Here is a 22611-nt window from a genome sequence, read left to right on the forward strand (position 1 = left end):
AGGAGCCGACTTCTACTATCTTTGGCTGGAAAGAAACACCTGAGCAGCCAGATAGTGATGACAAGGAGCCTGGGAAGAAAAAGAAGGGCAAGCCGAAGAAGCCTTCGGATGAGCCAAAGGATCAGAAAGAACCAGACACCGTCATTATCACCGAAGTGACTCGTATCATCCAGGAAGGCGAGAAGCTACCAAGGTTCCCAGGAAAGCCTGCTAGTGACACACAGGCACCCACGAAGCTTCCAAGCAAAAAGGGCACACCTGGAAAGGAGCCCACTTCTACTATCTTTGGCTGGAAAGAAACACCTGAGCAGCCAGAAAGTGACGACAAGGAGCCTAGGAAGAAAAAGAAGGGCAAGCCGAAGAAGCCTTCGGATGAACCAAAGGATCAGAAAGAACCAGACACCGTCATTATCACTGAAGTGACTCGTATCATCCAGGAAGGTGACAAGCTTCCAGAGTTCCCAGGAAAGCCTGGAAGTGACACCGAAAAGCCTACGAAGCTTCCAAGCAGGGAGGGCACACCTGGGAAAGAGCCGACTTCTACTATCTTTGGCTGGAAAGAAACACCTGAGCAGCCAGATAGTGATGACAAGGAGCCTGGGAAGAAAAAGAAGGGCAAGCCGAAGAAACCTTCGGACGAACCAAAGGATCAGAAAGAACCAGACACCGTCATTATCACTGAATTGACTCGTATCATCCAGGAAGGCGACAAGCTACCAGAGTTCCCAGGAGAGCCTGCAAGTGACACCGAGAAGCCTACGAAGCTTCCAAGCAGGGAGGGCACACCTGGAAAAGAGCCGACTTCTACTATAATTGGCTGGAAAGAAACACCTGAGCAGCCAGATAGTGATGACAAGGAGCCTGGGAAGAAAAAGAAGGGCAAGCCGGAAAAACCTTCGGACGAACCAAAGGATCAGAAAGAACCAGACACCGTCGTTATCACTGAATTGACTCGTATCATCCAGGAAGGTGACAAGCTACCAGGGTTCCCAGGAGAGCCTGCAAGTGACACCGAGAAGCCTACGAAGCTTCCAAGCAGGGAGGGCACACCTGGAAAGGAGCCGACTTCTACTATCTTTGGCTGGAAAGAAACACCTGAGCAGCCAGATAGTGATGACAAGGAGCCTGGGAAGAAAAAGAAGGGCAAGCCGAAGAAGCCTTCGGATGAGCCAAAGGATCAGAAAGAACCAGACACCGTCATTATCACTGAAGTGACTCGTATCATCCAGGAAGGCGAGAAGCTACCAGGGTTCCCAGGAAAGCCTGCTAGTGACACACAGGCACCCACGAAGCTTCCAAGCAAAGAGGGCACACCTGGAAAGGAGCCCACTTCTACTATCTTTGGCTGGAAAGAAACACCTGAGCAGCCAGAAAGTGATGACAAGGAGCCTGGGAAGAAAAAGAAGGGCAAGCCGAAGAAGCATTCGGATGAACCAAAGGATCAAAAAGAACCAGACACCGTCATTATCACTGAAGTGACTCGTATCATCCAGGAAGGTTACAAGCTTCCAGAGTTCCCAGGAAAGCCTGGAAGTGACACCGAGAAGCCTACGAAGCTTCCAAGCAGGGAGAGCACACCTGGGAAAGAGCCGACTTCTACTATCTTTGGCTGGAAAGAAACACCTGAGCAGCCAGATAGTGACGACAAGGAGCCTGGGAAGAAAAAGAAGGGCAAGCCGAAGAAACCTTCGGACGAACCAAAGGATCAGAAAGAACCAGACACCGTCGTTATCACTGAATTGACTCGTATCATCCAGGAAGGCGACAAGCTACCAGGTTTCCCAGGAGAGCCTGCAAGTGACACCGAGAAGCCTACGAAGCTTCCAAGCAGGGAGGGCACACCAGGTAAGGAGCCCACTTCTACTATTTTTCGCTGGAAAGAAACACCTGAGCAGCCAGATAGTGATGACAAGGAGCCTGGGAAGAAAAAGAAGGGCAAGCCGGAAAAACCTTCAGATGAGCCAAAAGACGAGGAAGAACCAGACACTGTCGTTATCACTGAATTGACTCGTATCGTCCAGGAAGGCGACAAGCTACCAGGGTTGCCAGGAGAGCCTGCAAGTGACACCGAGAAGCCTACGAAGCTTCCAAGCAGGGAGGGTACACCAGGTAAGGAGCCGACTTCTACTATCTTTGGCGGGAAAGAAACACCTGAGCAGCCAGATAGTGATGACAAGGAGCCTGGGAAGAAAAAGAAGGGCAAGCCAAAGAAGCTTTCGGATGAGCCAAAGGATCAGAAAGAACCAGACACCGTCATTATCACTGAAGTGACTCGTATCATCCAGGAAGGCGAGAAGCTACCAGGGTTCCCAGGAGAGCCTGCAAGTGACACCGAGAAGCCTACGAAGCTTCCAAGCAGGGAGGGCACACCTGGAAAAGAGCCGACTTCTGCTATCTTTGGCTGGAAAGAAACACCTGAGCAGCCAGATAGTGATGACAAGGATCCTGGGAAGAAAAAGAAGGGCAAGCCGGAAAAACCTTCGGACGAACCTAAGGATCAGAAACAACCAGACACCGTCGTTATCACTGAATTGACTCGTATCATCCAGGAAGGTGACAAGCTACCAGGGTTCCCAGGAGAGCCTGCAAGTGACACCGAGAAGCCTACGAAGCTTCCAAGCAGGGAGGGCACACCTGGAAAGGAGCCGACTTCTACTATCTTTGGCTGGAAAGAAACACCTGAGCAGCCAGATAGTGATGACAAGGAGCCTGGGAAGAAAAAGAAGGGCAAGCCGAAGAAGCCTTCGGATGAGCCAAAGGATCAGAAAGAACCAGACACCGTCATTATCACTGAAGTGACTCGTATCATCCAGGAAGGCGAGAAGCTACCAGGATTCCCAGGAAAGCCTGCTAGTGACACACAGGCACCCACGAAGCTTCCAAGCAAAGAGGGCACACCTGAGAAGGAGCCCACTTCTACTATCTTTGGCTGGAAAGAAACACCTGAGCAGCCAGAAAGTGATGACAAGGAGCCTGGGAAGAAAAAGAAGGGCAAGCCGAAGAAGCATTCGGATGAACCAAAGGATCAGAAAGAACCAGACACCGTCATTATCACTGAAGTGACTCGTATCATCCAGGAAGGTGACAAGCTTCCAGAGTTCCCAGGAAAGCCTGCAAGTGACACCGAGAAGCCTACGAAGCTTCCAAGCAGGGAGAGCACACCTGGGAAAGAGCCGACTTCTACTATCTTTGGCTGGAAAGAAACACCTGAGCAGCCAGATAGTGATGACAAGGAGCCTGGGAAAAAAAAGAAGGGCAAGCCGAAGAAACCTTCGGACGAACCAAAGGATCAGAAAGAACCAGACACCGTCGTTATCACTGAATTGACTCGTATCATCCAGGAAGGCGACAAGCTACCAGGGTTCCCAGGAGAGCCTGCAAGTGACACCGAGAAGCCTACGAAGCTTCCAAGCAGGGAGGGCACACCTGGAAAGGAGCCGACTTCTACTATCTTTGGCTGGAAAAAAACACCTGAGCAGCCAGATAGTGATGACAAGGAGCCTGGGAAGAAAAATAAGGGCAAGCCGAAGAAACCTTTGGATGAGCCAAAAGACGGCGAAGAACCAGACACCGTCGTTATCACTGAAGTGACTCGTATCATCCAGGAAGGTGACAAGCTTCCAGAGTTCCCAGGAAAGCCTGGAAGTGACACCGAGAAGCCTACGAAGCTTCCAAGCAGGGAGGGCACACCTGGAAAAGAGCCGACTTCTACTATCTTTGGCTGGAAAGAAACACCTGAGCAGCCAGATAGTGATGACAAGGAGCCTGGGAAGAAAAAGAAGGGCAAGCCAAAGAAGCCTTCGGATGAGCCAAAGGATCAGAAAGAACCAGACACCGTCATTATCACTGAAGTGACTCGTATCATCCAGGAAGGCGAGAAGCTACCAGGGTTCCCAGGAGAGCCTGCAAGTGACACCGAGAAGCCTACGAAGCTTCCAAGCAGGGAGGGCACACCAGGTAAGGAGCCCACTTCTACTATCTTTGGCTGGAAAGGAACACCTGAGCAGCCAGATAGTGATGACAAGGAGCCTGGGAAGAAAAAGAAGGGCAAGCCGAAGAAACCTTTGGATGAGCTAAAAGATGGCGAAGAACCAGACACCGTCGTTATCACTGAAGTGACTCGTATCATCCAGGAAGGTGACAACCTTTCAGAGTTCCCAGGAAAGCCTGTAAGTGACACCGAGAAGCCTACGAAGCTTCCAAGCAGGGAGGGCACACCTGGAAAAGAGCCGACTTCTACTCTTATTGGCTGGAAAGAAACACCTGAGCAGCCAGAAAGTGACGACAAGGAGCCTGGGAAGAAAAAGAAGGGCACGCCGAAGAAGCCTTCGGATGAGCCAAAGGATCAGAAAGAACCAGACACCGTCATTATCACTGAAGTGACTCGTATCATCCAGGAAGGCGAGAAGCTACCAGGGTTCCCAGGAAAGCCTGCTAGTGACACACAGGCCCCCATGAAGCTTCCAAGCAAAGAGGGCACACCTGGAAAGGAGCCCACTTCTACTATCTTTGGCTGGAAAGAAACACCTGAGCAGCCAGAAAGTGATGACAAGGAGCCTGGGAAGAAAAAGAAGGGCAAGCCGAAGAAGCCTTCGGATGAACCAAAGGATCAGAAAGAACCAGACACCGTCATTATCACTGAAGTGACTCGTATCATCCAGGAAGGTGACAAGCTTCCAGAGTTCCCAGGAAAGCCTGGAAGTGACACCGAGAAGCCTACGAAGCTTCCAAGCAGGGAGGGCACACCTGGGAAAGAGCCGACTTCTACTATCTTTGGCTGGAAAGAAACACCTGAGCAGCCAGATAGTGATGACAAGGAGCCTGGGAAGAAAAAGAAGGGCAAGCCGAAGAAACCTTCGGACGAACCAAAGGATCAGAAAGAACCAGACACCGTCGTTATCACTGAATTGACTCGTATCATCCAGGAAGGTGACAAGCTACCAGGGTTCCCAGGAGAGCCTGCAAGTGACACCGAGAAGCCTACGAAGCTTCCAAGCAGGGAGGGCACACCTGGAAAGGAGCCGACTTCTACTATCTTTGGCTGGAAAGAAACACCTGAGCAGCCAGATAGTGATGACAAGGAGCCTGGGAAGAAAAAGAAGGACAAGCCGAAGAAACCTTCGGATGAACCAAAGGATCAGAAAGAACCAGACACTGTCATTATCACTGAAGTGACTCGTATCACCCAGGAAGGCGACAAGCTACCAGGGTTCCCAGGAAAACCTGCAAGTGACACCGAGAAGCCTACGAAGCTTCCAAGCAGGGAGGGCACACCTGGAAAGGAGCCGACTTCTACTATCTTTGGCTGGAAAGAAACACCTGAGCAGCCAGATAGTGATGACAAGGAGCCTGGGAAGAAAAAGAAGGGCAAGCCGAAGAAGCCTTCGGACGAACCAAAGGATCAGAAAGAACCAGACACCGTCGTTATCACTGAATTGACTCATATCATCCAGGAAGGCGACAAGCTACCAGGGTTCCCAGGAGAGCCTGCAAGTGACACCGAGAAACCTACGAAGCTTCCAAGCAGGGAGGGCACACCAGGTAAGCAGCCGACTTCTACTATCTTTGGCTGGAAAGAAACACCTGAGCAGCCAGATAGTGATGACAAGGAGCCTGGGAAGAAAAAGAAGGGCAAGCCGAAGAAGCCTTCGGATGAGCCAAAGGATCAGAAAGAACCAGACACCGTCATTATCACTGAAGTGACTCGTATCATCCAGGAAGGCGAGAAGCTACCAGGGTTCCCAGGAAACCCTGCTAGTGACACACAGGCACCGACGAAGCTTCCAAGCAAAGAGGGCACACCTGGAAAGGAGCCCACTCCTACTATCTTTGGCTGGAAAGAAACAACTGAGCAGCCAGAAAGTGATGACAAGGAGCCTGGGAAGAAAAAGAAGGGCAAGCCGAAGAAGCATTCGGATGAACCAAAGGATCAGAAGGAACCAGACACCGTCATTATCACTGAAGTGACTCGTATCATCCAGGAAGGTGACAAGCTTCCAGAGTTCCCAGGAAAGCCTGGAAGTGACACCGAGAAGCCTACGAAGCTTCCAAGCAGGGAGAGCACACCTGGGAAAGAGCCGACTTCTACTATCTTTGGCTGGAAAGAAACACCTGAGCAGCCAGATAGTGATGACAAGGAGCCTGGGAAGAAAAAGAAGGGCAAGCCGAAGAAACCTTCGGACGAACCAAAGGATCAGAAAGAACCAGACACCGTCGTTATCACTGAATTGACTCGTATCATCCAGGAAGGCGACAAGCTACCAGGGTTGCCAGGAGAGCCTGCAAGTGACACGGAGAAGCCTACGAAGCTTCCAAGCAGGGAGGGCACACCAGGTAAGGAGCCGACTTCTACTATCTTTAGCTGGAAAGAAACACCTGAGCAGCCAGATAGTGATGACAAGGAGCCTGGGAAGAAAAAGAAGGGCAAGCCGAAGAAGCCTTCGGATGAGCCAAAGGATCAGAAAGAACCAGACACCGTCATTATCACTGAAGTGACTCGTATCATCCAGGAAGGCGAGAAGCTACCAGGGTTCCCAGGAAAGCCTGCTAGTGACACACAGGCACCCACGAAGCTTCCAAGCAAAGAGGGCACACCTGGAAAGGAGCCCACTTCTACTATCTTTGGCTGGAAAGAAACACCTGAGCAGCCAGAAAGTGATGACAAGGAGCCTGGGAAGAAAAAGAAGGGCAAGCCGAAGAAGCATTCGGATGAACCAAAGGATCAGAAAGAACCAGACACCGTCATTATCACTGAATCGACTCGTATCATCCAGGAAGGTGACAAGCTTCCAGAGTTCCCAGAAAAGCCTGGAAGTGACACCGAGAAGCCTACGAAGCTTCCAAGCAGGGAGAGCACACCTGGGAAAGAGCCGACTTCTACTATCTTTGGCTGGAAAGAAACACCTGAGCAGCCAGATAGTGATGACAAGGAGCCTGGGAAGAAAAAGAAGGGCAAGCCGAAGAAACCTTCGGACGAACCAAAGGATCAGAAAGAACCAGACACCGTCATTATCACTGAATTGACTCGTATCATCCAGGAAGGCGACAAGCTACCAGGGTTCCCAGGAGAGCCTGCAAGTGACACCGAGAAGCCTACGAAGCTTCCAAGCAGGGAGGGCACACCAGGTAAGGAGCCCACTTCTACTATCTTTGGCTGGAAAGGAACACCTGAGCAGCCAGATAGTGATGACAAGGAGCCTGGGAAGAAAAAGAAGGGCAAGCCAAAGAAACCTTTGGATGAGCCAAAAGACGGCGAAGAACCAGACACCGTCGTTATCACTGAAGTGACTCGTATCATCCAGGAAGGTGACAAGCTTCCAGAGTTCCCAGGAAAGCCTGGAAGTGACACCGAGAAGCCTACGAAGCTTCCAAGCAGGGAGGGCACACCTGGAAAAGAGCCGACTTCTACTATCTTTGGCTGGAAAGAAACACCTGAGCAGCCAGATAGTGATGACAAGGAGCCTGGGAAGAAAAAGAAGGGCAAGCCAAAGAAGCCTTCGGATGAGCCAAAGGATCAGAAAGAACCAGACACCGTCATTATCACTGAAGTGACTCGTATCATCCAGGAAGGCGAGAAGCTACCAGGGTTCCCAGGAGAGCCTGCAAGTGACACCGAGAAGCCTACGAAGCTTCCAAGCAGGGAGGGCACACCAGGTAAGGAGCCCACTTCTACTATCTTTGGCTGGAAAGGAACACCTGAGCAGCCAGATAGTGATGACAAGGAGCCTGGGAAGAAAAAGAAGGGCAAGCCGAAGAAACCTTTGGATGAGCTAAAAGATGGCGAAGAACCAGACACCGTCGTTATCACTGAAGTGACTCGTATCATCCAGGAAGGTGACAACCTTTCAGAGTTCCCAGGAAAGCCTGTAAGTGACACCGAGAAGCCTACGAAGCTTCCAAGCAGGGAGGGCACACCTGGAAAAGAGCCGACTTCTACTCTTATTGGCTGGAAAGAAACACCTGAGCAGCCAGAAAGTGACGACAAGGAGCCTGGGAAGAAAAAGAAGGGCACGCCGAAGAAGCCTTCGGATGAGCCAAAGGATCAGAAAGAACCAGACACCGTCATTATCACTGAAGTGACTCGTATCATCCAGGAAGGCGAGAAGCTACCAGGGTTCCCAGGAAAGCCTGCTAGTGACACACAGGCCCCCATGAAGCTTCCAAGCAAAGAGGGCACACCTGGAAAGGAGCCCACTTCTACTATCTTTGGCTGGAAAGAAACACCTGAGCAGCCAGAAAGTGATGACAAGGAGCCTGGGAAGAAAAAGAAGGGCAAGCCGAAGAAGCCTTCGGATGAACCAAAGGATCAGAAAGAACCAGACACCGTCATTATCACTGAAGTGACTCGTATCATCCAGGAAGGTGACAAGCTTCCAGAGTTCCCAGGAAAGCCTGGAAGTGACACCGAGAAGCCTACGAAGCTTCCAAGCAGGGAGGGCACACCTGGGAAAGAGCCGACTTCTACTATCTTTGGCTGGAAAGAAACACCTGAGCAGCCAGATAGTGATGACAAGGAGCCTGGGAAGAAAAAGAAGGGCAAGCCGAAGAAACCTTCGGACGAACCAAAGGATCAGAAAGAACCAGACACCGTCGTTATCACTGAATTGACTCGTATCATCCAGGAAGGTGACAAGCTACCAGGGTTCCCAGGAGAGCCTGCAAGTGACACCGAGAAGCCTACGAAGCTTCCAAGCAGGGAGGGCACACCTGGAAAGGAGCCGACTTCTACTATCTTTGGCTGGAAAGAAACACCTGAGCAGCCAGATAGTGATGACAAGGAGCCTGGGAAGAAAAAGAAGGACAAGCCGAAGAAACCTTCGGATGAACCAAAGGATCAGAAAGAACCAGACACTGTCATTATCACTGAAGTGACTCGTATCACCCAGGAAGGCGACAAGCTACCAGGGTTCCCAGGAAAACCTGCAAGTGACACCGAGAAGCCTACGAAGCTTCCAAGCAGGGAGGGCACACCTGGAAAGGAGCCGACTTCTACTATCTTTGGCTGGAAAGAAACACCTGAGCAGCCAGATAGTGATGACAAGGAGCCTGGGAAGAAAAAGAAGGGCAAGCCGAAGAAGCCTTCGGACGAACCAAAGGATCAGAAAGAACCAGACACCGTCGTTATCACTGAATTGACTCATATCATCCAGGAAGGCGACAAGCTACCAGGGTTCCCAGGAGAGCCTGCAAGTGACACCGAGAAACCTACGAAGCTTCCAAGCAGGGAGGGCACACCAGGTAAGCAGCCGACTTCTACTATCTTTGGCTGGAAAGAAACACCTGAGCAGCCAGATAGTGATGACAAGGAGCCTGGGAAGAAAAAGAAGGGCAAGCCGAAGAAGCCTTCGGATGAGCCAAAGGATCAGAAAGAACCAGACACCGTCATTATCACTGAAGTGACTCGTATCATCCAGGAAGGCGAGAAGCTACCAGGGTTCCCAGGAAACCCTGCTAGTGACACACAGGCACCGACGAAGCTTCCAAGCAAAGAGGGCACACCTGGAAAGGAGCCCACTCCTACTATCTTTGGCTGGAAAGAAACAACTGAGCAGCCAGAAAGTGATGACAAGGAGCCTGGGAAGAAAAAGAAGGGCAAGCCGAAGAAGCATTCGGATGAACCAAAGGATCAGAAGGAACCAGACACCGTCATTATCACTGAAGTGACTCGTATCATCCAGGAAGGTGACAAGCTTCCAGAGTTCCCAGGAAAGCCTGGAAGTGACACCGAGAAGCCTACGAAGCTTCCAAGCAGGGAGAGCACACCTGGGAAAGAGCCGACTTCTACTATCTTTGGCTGGAAAGAAACACCTGAGCAGCCAGATAGTGATGACAAGGAGCCTGGGAAGAAAAAGAAGGGCAAGCCGAAGAAACCTTCGGACGAACCAAAGGATCAGAAAGAACCAGACACCGTCGTTATCACTGAATTGACTCGTATCATCCAGGAAGGCGACAAGCTACCAGGGTTGCCAGGAGAGCCTGCAAGTGACACGGAGAAGCCTACGAAGCTTCCAAGCAGGGAGGGCACACCAGGTAAGGAGCCGACTTCTACTATCTTTAGCTGGAAAGAAACACCTGAGCAGCCAGATAGTGATGACAAGGAGCCTGGGAAGAAAAAGAAGGGCAAGCCGAAGAAGCCTTCGGATGAGCCAAAGGATCAGAAAGAACCAGACACCGTCATTATCACTGAAGTGACTCGTATCATCCAGGAAGGCGAGAAGCTACCAGGGTTCCCAGGAAAGCCTGCTAGTGACACACAGGCACCCACGAAGCTTCCAAGCAAAGAGGGCACACCTGGAAAGGAGCCCACTTCTACTATCTTTGGCTGGAAAGAAACACCTGAGCAGCCAGAAAGTGATGACAAGGAGCCTGGGAAGAAAAAGAAGGGCAAGCCGAAGAAGCATTCGGATGAACCAAAGGATCAGAAAGAACCAGACACCGTCATTATCACTGAATCGACTCGTATCATCCAGGAAGGTGACAAGCTTCCAGAGTTCCCAGAAAAGCCTGGAAGTGACACCGAGAAGCCTACGAAGCTTCCAAGCAGGGAGAGCACACCTGGGAAAGAGCCGACTTCTACTATCTTTGGCTGGAAAGAAACACCTGAGCAGCCAGATAGTGATGACAAGGAGCCTGGGAAGAAAAAGAAGGGCAAGCCGAAGAAACCTTCGGACGAACCAAAGGATCAGAAAGAACCAGACACCGTCATTATCACTGAATTGACTCGTATCATCCAGGAAGGCGACAAGCTACCAGGGTTCCCAGGAGAGCCTGCAAGTGACACCGAGAAGCCTACGAAGCTTCCAAGCAGGGAGGGCACACCAGGTAAGGAGCCCACTTCTACTATCTTTGGCTGGAAAGGAACACCTGAGCAGCCAGATAGTGATGACAAGGAGCCTGGGAAGAAAAAGAAGGGCAAGCCAAAGAAACCTTTGGATGAGCCAAAAGACGGCGAAGAAGCAGACACCGTCGTTATCACTGAAGTGACTCGTATCATCCAGGAAGGTGACAAGCTTCCAGAGTTCCCAGGAAAGCCTGTAAGTGACACCGAGAAGCCTACGAAGCTTCCAAGCAGGGAGGGCACACCTGGAAAAGAGCCGACTTCTACTATCTTTGGCTGGAAAGAAACACCTGAGCAGCCAGATAGTGATGACAAGGAGCCTGGGAAGAAAAAGAAGGGCAAGCCGGAAAAACCTTCAGATGAGCCAAAAGACGAGGAAGAACCAGACACCGTCGTTATCACTGAAATGACTCGTATCATCCAGGAAGGTGACAAGCTTCCAGAGTTCCCAGGAAAGCCTGGAAGTGACACCGAGAAGCCTACGAAGCTTCCAAGCAGGGAGGGGACACCTGGAAAGGAGCCGACTTCTACTATCTTTGGCTGGAAAGAAACACCTGAGCAGCCAGATAGTGATGACAAGGAGCCTGGGAAGAAAAAGAAGGGCAAGCCAAAGAAGCCTTCGGATGAGCCAAAGGATCAGAAAGAACCAGACACCGTCATTATCACTGAAGTGACTCGTATCATCCAGGAAGGCGAGAAGCTACCAGGGTTCCCAAGAGAGCCTGCAAGTGACACCGAGAAGCCTACGAAGCTTCCAAGCAGGGAGGGCACACCTGGAAAAGAGCCGACTTCTGCTATCTTTGGCTGGAAAGAAACACCTGAGCAGCCAGATAGTGATGACAAGGATCCTGGGAAGAAAAAGAAGGGCAAGCCGGAAAAACCTTCGGACGAACCAAAGGATCAGAAAGAACCAGACACCGTCGTTATCACTGAATTGACTCGTATCATCCAGGAAGGTGACAAGCTACCAGGGTTCCCAGGAGAGCCTGCAAGTGACACCGAGAAGCCTACGAAGCTTCCAAGCAGGGAGGGCACACCTGGAAAGGAGCCGACTTCTACTATCTTTGGCTGGAAAGAAACACCTGAGCAGCCAGATAGTGATGACAAGGAGCCTGGGAAGAAAAAGAAGGGCAAGCCGAAGAAGCCTTCGGATGAGCCAAAGGATCAGAAAGAACCAGACACCGTCATTATCACTGAAGTGACTCGTATCATCCAGGAAGGCGAGAAGCTACCAGGGTTCCCAGGAAAGCCTGCTAGTGACACACAGGCACCCACGAAGCTTCCAAGCAAAGAGGGCACACCTGGAAAGGAGCCCACTTCTACTATCTTTGGCTGGAAAGAAACACCTGAGCAGCCAGAAAGTGATGACAAGGAGCCTGGGAAGAAAAAGAAGGGCAAGCCGAAGAAGCATTCGGATGAACCAAAGGATCAGAAAGAACCAGACACCGTCATTATCACTGAAGTGACTCGTATCATCCAGGAAGGTGACAAGCTTCCAGAGTTCCCAGGAAAGCCTCGAAGTGACACCGAGAAGCCTACGAAGCTTCCAAGCAGGGAGAGCACACCTGGGAAAGAGCCGACTTCTACTATCTTTGGCTGGAAAGAAACACCTGAGCAGCCAGATAGTGATGACAAGGAGCCTGGGAAGAAAAAGAAGGGCAAGCCGAAGAAACCTTCGGACGAACCAAAGGATCAGAAAGAACCAGACACCGTCGTTATCACTGAATTGACTCGTATCATCCAGGAAGGCGACAAGCTACCAGGGTTCCCAGGAGAGCCTGCAAGTGACACCGAGAAGCCTACGAAGCTTCCAAGCAGGGAGGGCACACCTGGAAAGGAGCCGACTTCTACTATCTTTGGCTGGAAAAAAACACCTGAGCAGCCAGATAGTGATGACAAGGAGCTTGGGAAGAAAAATAAGGGCAAGCCGAAGAAACCGTTGGATGAGCCAAAAGACGGCGAAGAACCAGACACCGTCGTTATCACTGAAGTGACTCGTATCATCCAGGAAGGTGACAAGCTTCCAGAGTTCCCAGGAAAGCCTGGAAGTGACACCGAGAAGCCTACGAAGCTTCCAAGCAGGGAGGGCACACCTGGAAAAGAGCCGACTTCTACTATCTTTGGCTGGAAAGAAACACCTGAGCAGCCAGATAGTGATGACAAGGAGCCTGGGAAGAAAAAGAAGGGCAAGCCAAAGAAGCCTTCGGATGAGCCAAAGGATCAGAAAGAACCAGACACCGTCATTATCACTGAAGTGACTCGTATCATCCAGGAAGGCGAGAAGCTACCAGGGTTCCCAGGCGAGCCTGCAAGTGACACCGAGAAGCCTACGAAGCTTCCAAGCAGGGAGGGCACACCAGGTAAGGAGCCGACTTCTACTATCTTTGGCTGGAAAGAAACACCTGAGCAGCCAGATAGTGATGACAAGGAGCCTAGGAAGAAAAAGAAAGGCAAGCCGAAGAAACTTTCAGATGAGCCAAAGGACGAGGAAGAACCAGACACCGTCATTATCACTGAAGTGACTCGTATAATACAGGAAGGCAACAAGCTACCAGGATTCCCAGGAGAGCCTGCAAGTGACATACAGGCGCCAATGAAGCTTCCAAGCAGGGAGAGCACACCTGGAAAGGAGCCCACATCTACTCTTATTGGCTGGAAAGAAACACCTGAGCAGCCAGAAAGTGATGACAAGGAGCCTGGGAAGAAAAAGAAGGGCACGCCGAAGAAGCCTTCGGATGAGCCAAAGGATCAGAAAGAACCAGACACCGTCATTATCACTGAAGTGACTCGTATCACCCAGGAAGGCGACAAGCTACCAGGGTTCCCAGGAGAGCCTGTAAGTGACACCGAGAAGCCTACGAAGCTTCCAAGCAGGGAGGGCACACCAGGTAAGGAGCCCACTTCTACTATCTTTGGCTGGAAAGGAACACCTGAGCAGCCAGATAGTGATGACAAGGAGCCTGGGAAGAAAAAGAAGGGCAAGCCGAAGAAACCTTTGGATGAGCCAAAAGACGGCGAAGAACCAGACACCGTCGTTATCACTGAAGTGACTCGTATCATCCAGGAAGGTGACAAGCTTCCAGAGTTCCCAGGAAAGCCTGTAAGTGACACCGAGAAGCCTACGAAGCTTCCAAGCAGGGAGGGCACACCTGGAAAAGAGCCGACTTCTACTATCTTTGGCTGGAAAGAAACACCTGAGCAGCCAGATAGTGATGACAAGGAGCCTGGGAAGAAAAAGAAGGGCAAGCCGGAAAAACCTTCAGATGAGCCAAAAGACGAGGAAGAACCAGACACCGTCGTTATCACTGAAATGACTCGTATCATCCAGGAAGGTGACAAGCTTCCAGAGTTCCCAGGAAAGCCTGGAAGTGACACCGAGAAGCCTACAAAGCTTCCAAGCAGGGAGGGGACACCTGGAAAGGAGCCGACTTCTACTATCTTTGGCTGGAAAGAAACACCTGAGCAGCCAGATAGTGATGACAAGGAGCCTGGGAAGAAAAAGAAGGGCAAGCCAAAGAAGCCTTCGGATGAGCCAAAGGATCAGAAAGAACCAGACACCGTCATTATCACTGAAGTGACTCGTATCATCCAGGAAGGCGAGAAGCTACCAGGGTTCCCAAGAGAGCCTGCAAGTGACACCGAGAAGCCTACGAAGCTTCCAAGCAGGGAGGGCACATCTGGAAAAGAGCCGACTTCTGCTATCTTTGGCTGGAAAGAAACACCTGAGCAGCCAGATAGTGATGACAAGGATCCTGGGAAGAAAAAGAAGGGCAAGCCGGAAAAACCTTCGGACGAACCAAAGGATCAGAAAGAACCAGACACCGTCGTTATCACTGAATTGACTCGTATCATCCAGGAAGGTGACAAGCTACCAGGGTTCCCAGGAGAGCCTGCAAGTGACACCGAGAAGCCTACGAAGCTTCCAAGCAGGGAGGGCACACCTGGAAAGGAGCCGACTTCTACTATCTTTGGCTGGAAAGAAACACCTGAGCAGCCAGATAGTGATGACAAGGAGCCTGGGAAGAAAAAGAAGGGCAAGCCGAAGAAGCCTTCGGATGAGCCAAAGGATCAGAAAGAACCAGACACCGTCATTATCACTGAAGTGACTCGTATCATCCAGGAAGGCGAGAAGCTACCAGGGTTCACAGGAAAGCCTGCTAGTGACACACAGGCACCCACGAAGCTTCCAAGCAAAGAGGGCACACCTGGTAAGGAGCCCACTTCTACTATCTTCGGCTGGAAAGAAACACCTGAGCAGCCAGAAAGTGATGACAAGGAGCCTGGGAAGAAAAAGAAGGGCAAGCCGAAGAAGCATTCGGATGAACCAAAGGATCAGAAAGAACCAGACACCGTCATTATCACTGAAGTGACTCGTATCATCCAGGAAGGTGACAAGCTTCCAGAGTTCCCAGGAAAGTCTGGAAGTGACACCGAGAAGCCTACGAAGCTTCCAAGCAGGGAGAGCACACCTGGGAAAGAGCCGACTTCTACTATCTTTGGCTGGAAAGAAACACCTGAGCAGCCAGATAGTGATGACAAGGAGCCTGGGAAGAAAAAGAAGGGCAAGCCGAAGAAACCTTCGGACGAACCAAAGGATCAGAAAGAACCAGACACCGTCGTTATCACTGAATTGACTCGTATCATCCAGGAAGGCGACAAGCTACCAGGGTTCCCAGGAGAGCCTGCAAGTGACACCGAGAAGCCTACGAAGCTTCCAAGCAGGGAGGGCACACCTGGAAAGGAGCCGACTTCTACTATCTTTGGCTGGAAAAAAACACCTGAGCAGCCAGATAGTGATGACAAGGAGCCTGGGAAGAAAAATAAGGGCAAGCCGAAGAAACCGTTGGATGAGCCAAAAGACGGCGAAGAACCAGACACCGTCGTTATCACTGAAGTGACTCGTATCATCCAGGAAGGTGACAAGCTTCCAGAGTTCCCAGGAAAGCCTGGAAGTGACACCGAGAAGCCTACGAAGCTTCCAAGCAGGGAGGGCACACCTGGAAAAGAGCCGACTTCTACTATCTTTGGCTGGAAAGAAACACCTGAGCAGCCAGATAGTGATGACAAGGAGCCTGGGAAGAAAAAGAAGGGCAAGCCAAAGAAGCCTTCGGATGAGCCAAAGGATCAGAAAGAACCAGACACCGTCATTATCACTGAAGTGACTCGTATCATCCAGGAAGGCGAGAAGCTACCAGGGTTCCTAGGCGAGCCTGCAAGTGACACCGAGAAGCCTACGAAGCTTCCAAGTAGGGAGGGCACACCAGGTAAGGAGCCGACTTCTACTATCTTTGGCTGGAAAGAAACACCTGAGCAGCCAGATAGTGATGACAAGGAGCCTGGGAAGAAAAAGAAAGGCAAGCCGAAGAAACTTTCAGATGAGCCAAAGGACGAGGAAGAACCAGACACCGTCATTATCACTGAAGTGACTCGTATAATACAGGAAGGCAACAAGCTACCAGGATTCCCAGGAGAGCCTGCAAGTGACATACAGGCGCCAATGAAGCTTCCAAGCAGGGAGAGCACACCTGGAAAGGAGCCCACATCTACTCTTATTGGCTGGAAAGAAACACCTGAGCAGCCAGAAAGTGATGACAAGGAGCCTGGGAAGAAAAAGAAGGGCACGCCGAAGAAGCCTTCGGATGAGCCAAAGGATCAGAAAGAACCAGACACCGTCGTTATCACTGAATTGACTCGTATCATCCAGGAAGGCGACAAGCTACCAGGGTTCCCAGGAGAGCCTGCAAGTGACACCGAGAAGCCTACGAAGCTTCCAAGCAGGGAGGGCACACCTGGAAAGGAGCCCACTCCTACTATCTTTGGCTGGAAAGAAACACCTGAGCAGCCAGAAAGTGATGACAAGGAGCCTGGGAAGAAAAAGAAGGGCAAGCCGAAGAAGCATTCGGATGAACCAAAGGATCAGAAGGAACCAGACACCGTCATTATCACTGAAGTGACTCGTATCATCCAGGAAGGTGACAAGCTTCCAGAGTTCCCAGGAAAGCCTGGAAGTGACACCGAGAAGCCTACGAAGCTTCCAAGCAGGGAGAGCACACCTGGGAAAGAGCCGACTTCTACTATCTTTGGCTGGAAAGAAACACCTGAGCAGCCAGATAGTGATGACAAAGAGCCTGGGAAGAAAAAGAAGGGCAAGCCGAAGAAACCTTCGGACGAACCAAAGGATCAGAAAGAACCAGACACCGTCGTTATCACTGAATTGACTCGTATCATCCAGAAAGGCGACAAGCTACCAGGGTTCCCAGGAGAGCCTGCAAGTGACACCGAGAAGCCTACGAAGCTTCCAAGCAGGGAGGGCACACCAGGTAAGGAGCCGACTTCTACTATCTTTGGCTGGAAAGAAACACCTGAGCAGCCAGACAGTGATGACAAGGAGCCTGGGAAGAAAAAGAAGGGCAAGCCGAAGAAACCTTTGGATGAGCCAAAAGACGGCGAAGAACCAGACACCGTCGTTATCACTGAAGTGACTCGTATCATCCAGGAAGGTGACAAGCTTCCAGAGTTCCCAGGAAAGCCTGGAAGTGACACCGAGAAGCCTACGAAGCTTCCAAGCAGGGAGGGCACACCTGGAAAAGAGCCGACTTCTACTATCTTTGGCTGGAAAGAAACACCTGAGCAGCCAGATAGTGATGACAAGGAGCCTGGGAAGAAAAAGAAGGGCAAGCCGAAAAAACCTTCAGACCAGCCAAAAGACGAGGAAGAACCAGACACCGTCGTTATCACTGAAGTGACTCGTATCATCCAGGAAGGCGACAAGCTTCCAGAGTTCCCAGGAAAGCCTGGAAGTGACACCGAGAAGCCTACGAAGCTTCCAAGCAGGGAGGGCACACCTGGAATGGAGCCGACTTCTACTATCTTTGGCTGGAAAGAAACACCTGCGCAGCCAGATAGTGATGACAAGGAGCCTGGGAAGAAAAAGAAGGGCAAGCCGAAGAAACCTTCGGACGAACCAAAGGATCAGAAAGAACCAGACACCGTCGTTATCACTGAATTGACTCGTATCATCCAGGAAGGCGACAAGCTACCAGGGTTCCCAGGAGAGCCTGCAAGTGACACCGAGAAGCCTACGAAGCTTCCAAGCAGGGAGGGCACACCTGGAAAGGAGCCGACTTCTACTATCTTTGGCTGGAAAGAAACACCTGCACAGCCAGATAGTGATGACAAGGAGCCTGGGAAGAAAAAGAAGGGCAAGCCGAAGAAACCTTTGGATGAGCCAAAGGATCAGAAAGAACCAGACACCGTCATTATCACTGAAGTGACTCGTATTATCCAGGAAGGCGAGAAGCTACCAGGGTTCCCAGGAAAGCCTGCTAGTGACACACAGGCACCCACGAAGCTTCCAAGCAAAGAGGGCACACCTGGAAAGGAGCCCACTTCTACTATCTTTGGCTGGAAAGAAACACCTGAGCAGCCAGAAAGTGATGACAAGGAGCCTGGGAAGAAAAAGAAGGGCAAGCCGAAGAAACCTTCAGTTGAGCCAAAAGACGAGGAAGAACCAGACACCGTCATTATCACTGAAGTGACTCGTATAATACAGGAAGGCGACAAGCTTCCAGAGTTCCCAGGAAAGCCTGGAAGTGACACCGAGAAGCCTACGAAGCTTCCAAGCAGGGAGGGCACACCTGGAAAGGAGCCGACTTCTACTATCTTTGGCTGGAAAGAAACACCAGAGCAGCCAGATAGTGATGTCAAGGAGCCTGGGAAGAAAAATGAGGGCAAGCCGAAGAAACCTTCAGATGAGCCAAAGGATCAGAAAGAACCAGACACCGTCATTATCACTGAAGTGACTCGTATAGTCCAGGAAGGTGACAAGCTACCAGGGTTCCCAGGAGAACCTGTGAGTGACACTCAGACACCCACCAAGCTTCCAAGTAGGGAGGGCACACCTGGAAAGGAGCCGACTTCTACTATTTTTGGCTGGAAAGAAACACCTGTGCAGCCAGAAAGTGATAATAAGGAGCCTTGGAAGAAAAAGAATGACAAGCCGAAGAAGCCTTCGGATGAGCCAAAGGATCAAAAAGAACCGGACAGCGTCGTTATCACTGAACTGACTCGTATCATCCAGAAAGGTGACAAGCTTACAGAGTTCCCAGGAAAGCCTGGAAGTGACACCGAGAAGCCTACGAAGCTTTCAAGCAGGGAGGGCACACATGTAAAGGAGCCGACTTTTACTATCTTTGGCTGGAAAGAAACACCTGAGCAGCCAGGAAGTGATGACAAGGAGCCTGGAAAGAAAAAGAAGGACAAGCCGAAGAAACCTTTAGATGAGCCAAACGACCAGGAAGGTGAGAAGCTACCAGGGTTTCCAGGAGAGCCTGCAAGTGACACACAGGCACCCCGGAAGCTTCCAAGCAATGAGGGCACACCTGGAAAGGAGCCCACTTCTGCTATTTTTGGGTGCAAAGAAACACCTGAGCAGCCAGAAAGTGATGACAAGGAGCCTGGGAAAAAAATGAAGCACAAGCCAGAGAAACCTTCTGATGAGTGTCAGGAAGAGAAAAAACCAGAAAGTGTCATTGTCCCAGAAGTGACTCGTATCATCCAGGAAGGGGACAAGCTACCAGGGTTCCCAGGAGAGCCAGCAAGTGACACACAGGTGCCCATGCAGCTTCGGAGCACAGAGGGCACACCTGGAAAGGAGCCCACTTCTGCTATTTTTGGCTGGAAAGAAACACCTGAGCAGCCAGAAGGTGATGACAAGGAGCCCGGGAAGAAGGGCAAGACGAAGAAGCCTTCGGACGAGCCACAGGACCAGAAAGAACCAGATACTGTCATTGTCACTGAAATGACTCGTATAACCCAGGAAGGCGACAAGCTACCAGGGTTCCTTGAAAAGCCTGTAACTTACAAGCAGGAGCCCACGAGACATCCAAGCAGAGAGCGCACACCTGGAAAGGAGCCCCTTGCATCTATCTTTGGTTGGAAAGAAACACCTGAGGAGCCAGAAGTAAAAAGCAAAACTGGCGTGATCTTTGATGTTTCTGGCTTTGTTAGAGGTGAAGAGGAGTTGCATGAAGAGGTTGTGCCTTCGTCTGTTATTGAACCCAGTGATACTCGAAGTGGAGGCACACAAGAGATGCATACTCGACAAGAAACAGAAAAGAGGCAACGCCAGGGGTGGTTCTCGAGCTTGGTGGCGGCTGCAAAGAGCATTACATCTTGGGACAGTACTGATGATCAGGCGAAGCCTGTTGCACCAGTCAGTACAGATAAACAGGCCGAGCCTGCGGCCCCGATCTTGCTAGACTCTGAAGGAAGTGCTGTGCTTGTGTCGCCTCATACAAACATTCGTTCTGGTGATTCTAAGCCACGTGGTAATGATGAGCATGACACAGCACCCCAGCCAGTTGTTGAGTTTGAGCGAGCTGTGCCTTCAGCTCCTTTTGAACTTGATACAAGTTTTGATGACAGATTGCAACCTGGCGCAGGCGCTTCATCGCCACCAAGTGTCATTGAAGGACTGGAGTCCATCATTGGCAATGTCCCGAGTGCATCTGGGGGAGGAGACTCGAGAATCATTTCAGAGCGGTACCATTCGTGTGATGTTTCAAGTGAGCAGGATGATAACACTTCAGTTTATTCCACTGGAACCGATGACTCTTTTTCAGTGTTGCACAGTCACCGTCCACACGATGAGCCAAAGGTGCCAAAGGGACGACAAAAGAAGCACAAACAAAAGCAAAAGGGTGAGACGTTTCTTGTGGCGTCAGCGGTGTCAAGTCACGCTGGTCGGCGATCGCTGTCAAAGTCCCCATCGCCGCCATCGGAGCGTGACAAACCTTCAGCGTTTCGTGAGAGTAGGAGTCCTCCACCACCAGGTTTCTTACCAGAGGTGTTGGGACAAGTTCTGGCTCCTCGATGGGTCACTGAAGGAGACCATCAAGATGTGACAGACTACACAGCTCAAGCACCGGTTCCACAAAGGTCGGCTCAACCCAGTTCTGAGAAGGTCGATGAGTTTGTCAAAGCCGATGCTACCACATTTTACACTGCACCTCCTGGACAACAATCGAGCATGAGCCAAAAGCTGCACAGTTGGTTACCAAGTTTTGGGGCTGCTTCACAAAAAGAAGATGCTCCTTTAGTTCAAGGGCATTTTGAAAGGTACAGCGAAGACACTCAGTGGATACCTGTAGAATTTGTTCAGAGTGACGGTGGAGAAAAGTCAACAGAGACAGTTTTGCGTTCTTCACCGGGCACTGTGGAAGGAAGGCCGGTGAAATCGCCAACTTCATCTGGTGTGGACAGTGAAGAACCTCTACCCGATTGGATAGTCGACACCAAATGGCCTTCGCAGGTTACCACCGTCATAATTCTGGTCTTCCGGAGGATCTTTATAATTGAGAAGCTCCTGAAGGAAGCTTCCTCTTTCCGAGGCAATGAAAGGCAGCAAAAGATACAGGTATGTTGAAAAGATTTTTCTAATAAAGGGGCATTGAAGAAAAAATCAATTTTTTTTCGTACTAGAAAATTGATCTTTCGCTATATCAGAAACTCCACACTTGCTGCAAGAGGATGCTTGGTAAGCGAGAAAATGTGCAATATAAAAATTCAGGTGGCAACACCATCCTAAAGGACCCCTGAAAACAAAAGTTTTGTTTGAGACTGTTTTACTGCGGTTTGTAGCTTTGTGTCTGGTAGTTCTAATATTGAACCATAAGTGCTCTAATCCAGCGTAGAAGTAATACTAGTGCCGGTGATTGATTAATTTAGCGTAGTTCAAAACACCTGCCTAAACAGTCCATAAGAAACTAGCGCCCCACAGTGGGGAAGCAGCTGAGACTACGTGCGCTGAAGCTTCGGCAACACGTAAAGGTAAATGGCGAAAATGAATCCGCCGTATTCAAATTTGGGGGTCCGCACACAGTGAAGAATGAACCAAAGTGGGTGCTTTGAGCGCATCCCCCTCAGAAAAAGAAGAGCATTCCTGGCGTAAGCAGCCAAAACCACCTTGAGAGCAGCCTAACAACAAATCGAGGAGGGTGGCATTTTTGCTCGAGTGCCAGTTGGAGTATTGTGCCCAAACCGCAAATGTTCTCCGACGTCGACAGTACTCGCCTTAACCGTGGAACGTCACACGGGGCTTCGGTGGCGACGCCGCAAGGTGCTGTCAACTCAGTCGAGCACTTGTGCTTATTCTAAAACCAAGTTAATGTACGTTAAAGCTAATGTCCAGTACTAACAATCGGTAATAAGTACCCCGCATACAGGACAAACAACACAAGCATCTACAGATTCCAATTTCATTGCCAAGGGTTCTTCAATGTTCCCACAACAAGTGCGGTAAAGTCATAGATGTTGATGGCATCGGCTTGGGGTCGCATAGTTGCTAATTGGTAAAAATAGAGCACATTATCTCCTGAACAAGCCAGAGACTTTACAACACTAAAAGCACATTATCTCCTGAACAAGCCAGAGACTTTACAACACTAAAAGCACATTATCTCCTGAACAAGCCAGAGACTTTACAACACTAAGTTCCAGGAAATTTCATTGAACCATTGTGATAAAGTACGGGAAACATGCTGAAATTCGTGACATAACTGTCCGATATTTTGGCTTTAAGTGATGAAGTTAAAATTTTGGCACTTATTTTCTAACCTAATAATAAACATATAGTGGTAAAATTGATGACACTAGAGTTTTCAGAGCATAATTTATCCGTCAAAAGTAGTGTTTCGCTTCAGTGTTTCTTTCTTGCTTCAGCATCTTCCTTGTTTCGCTTTTAATTCAGTACTTGCATCTGTTTGAGTCACCAC

General features: G+C 50.3%; 1 protein-coding gene across 2 annotated transcripts in view; it reads left to right on the top strand.

Moving 5' to 3' along the window:
• Window positions 1-22611, top strand: part of LOC119166998 (uncharacterized) — a 398724-nt gene that overhangs the window by 306201 nt on the left and 69912 nt on the right. For both annotated transcript variants that reach the window (XM_037418400.2, XM_075867251.1), the window contains one exon: window positions 1-21254. This exon is cut by the window's left edge and continues 14620 nt beyond it. In XM_037418400.2, the coding sequence (XP_037274297.2) occupies window positions 1-21254 (21254 nt within the window). The remainder of the gene's footprint in view (window positions 21255-22611) is intronic.

This window comes from Rhipicephalus microplus, chromosome 6, assembly GCF_043290135.1.
Source record: "Rhipicephalus microplus isolate Deutch F79 chromosome 6, USDA_Rmic, whole genome shotgun sequence".
Lineage (NCBI taxonomy): Eukaryota > Metazoa > Arthropoda > Arachnida > Ixodida > Ixodidae > Rhipicephalus > Rhipicephalus microplus.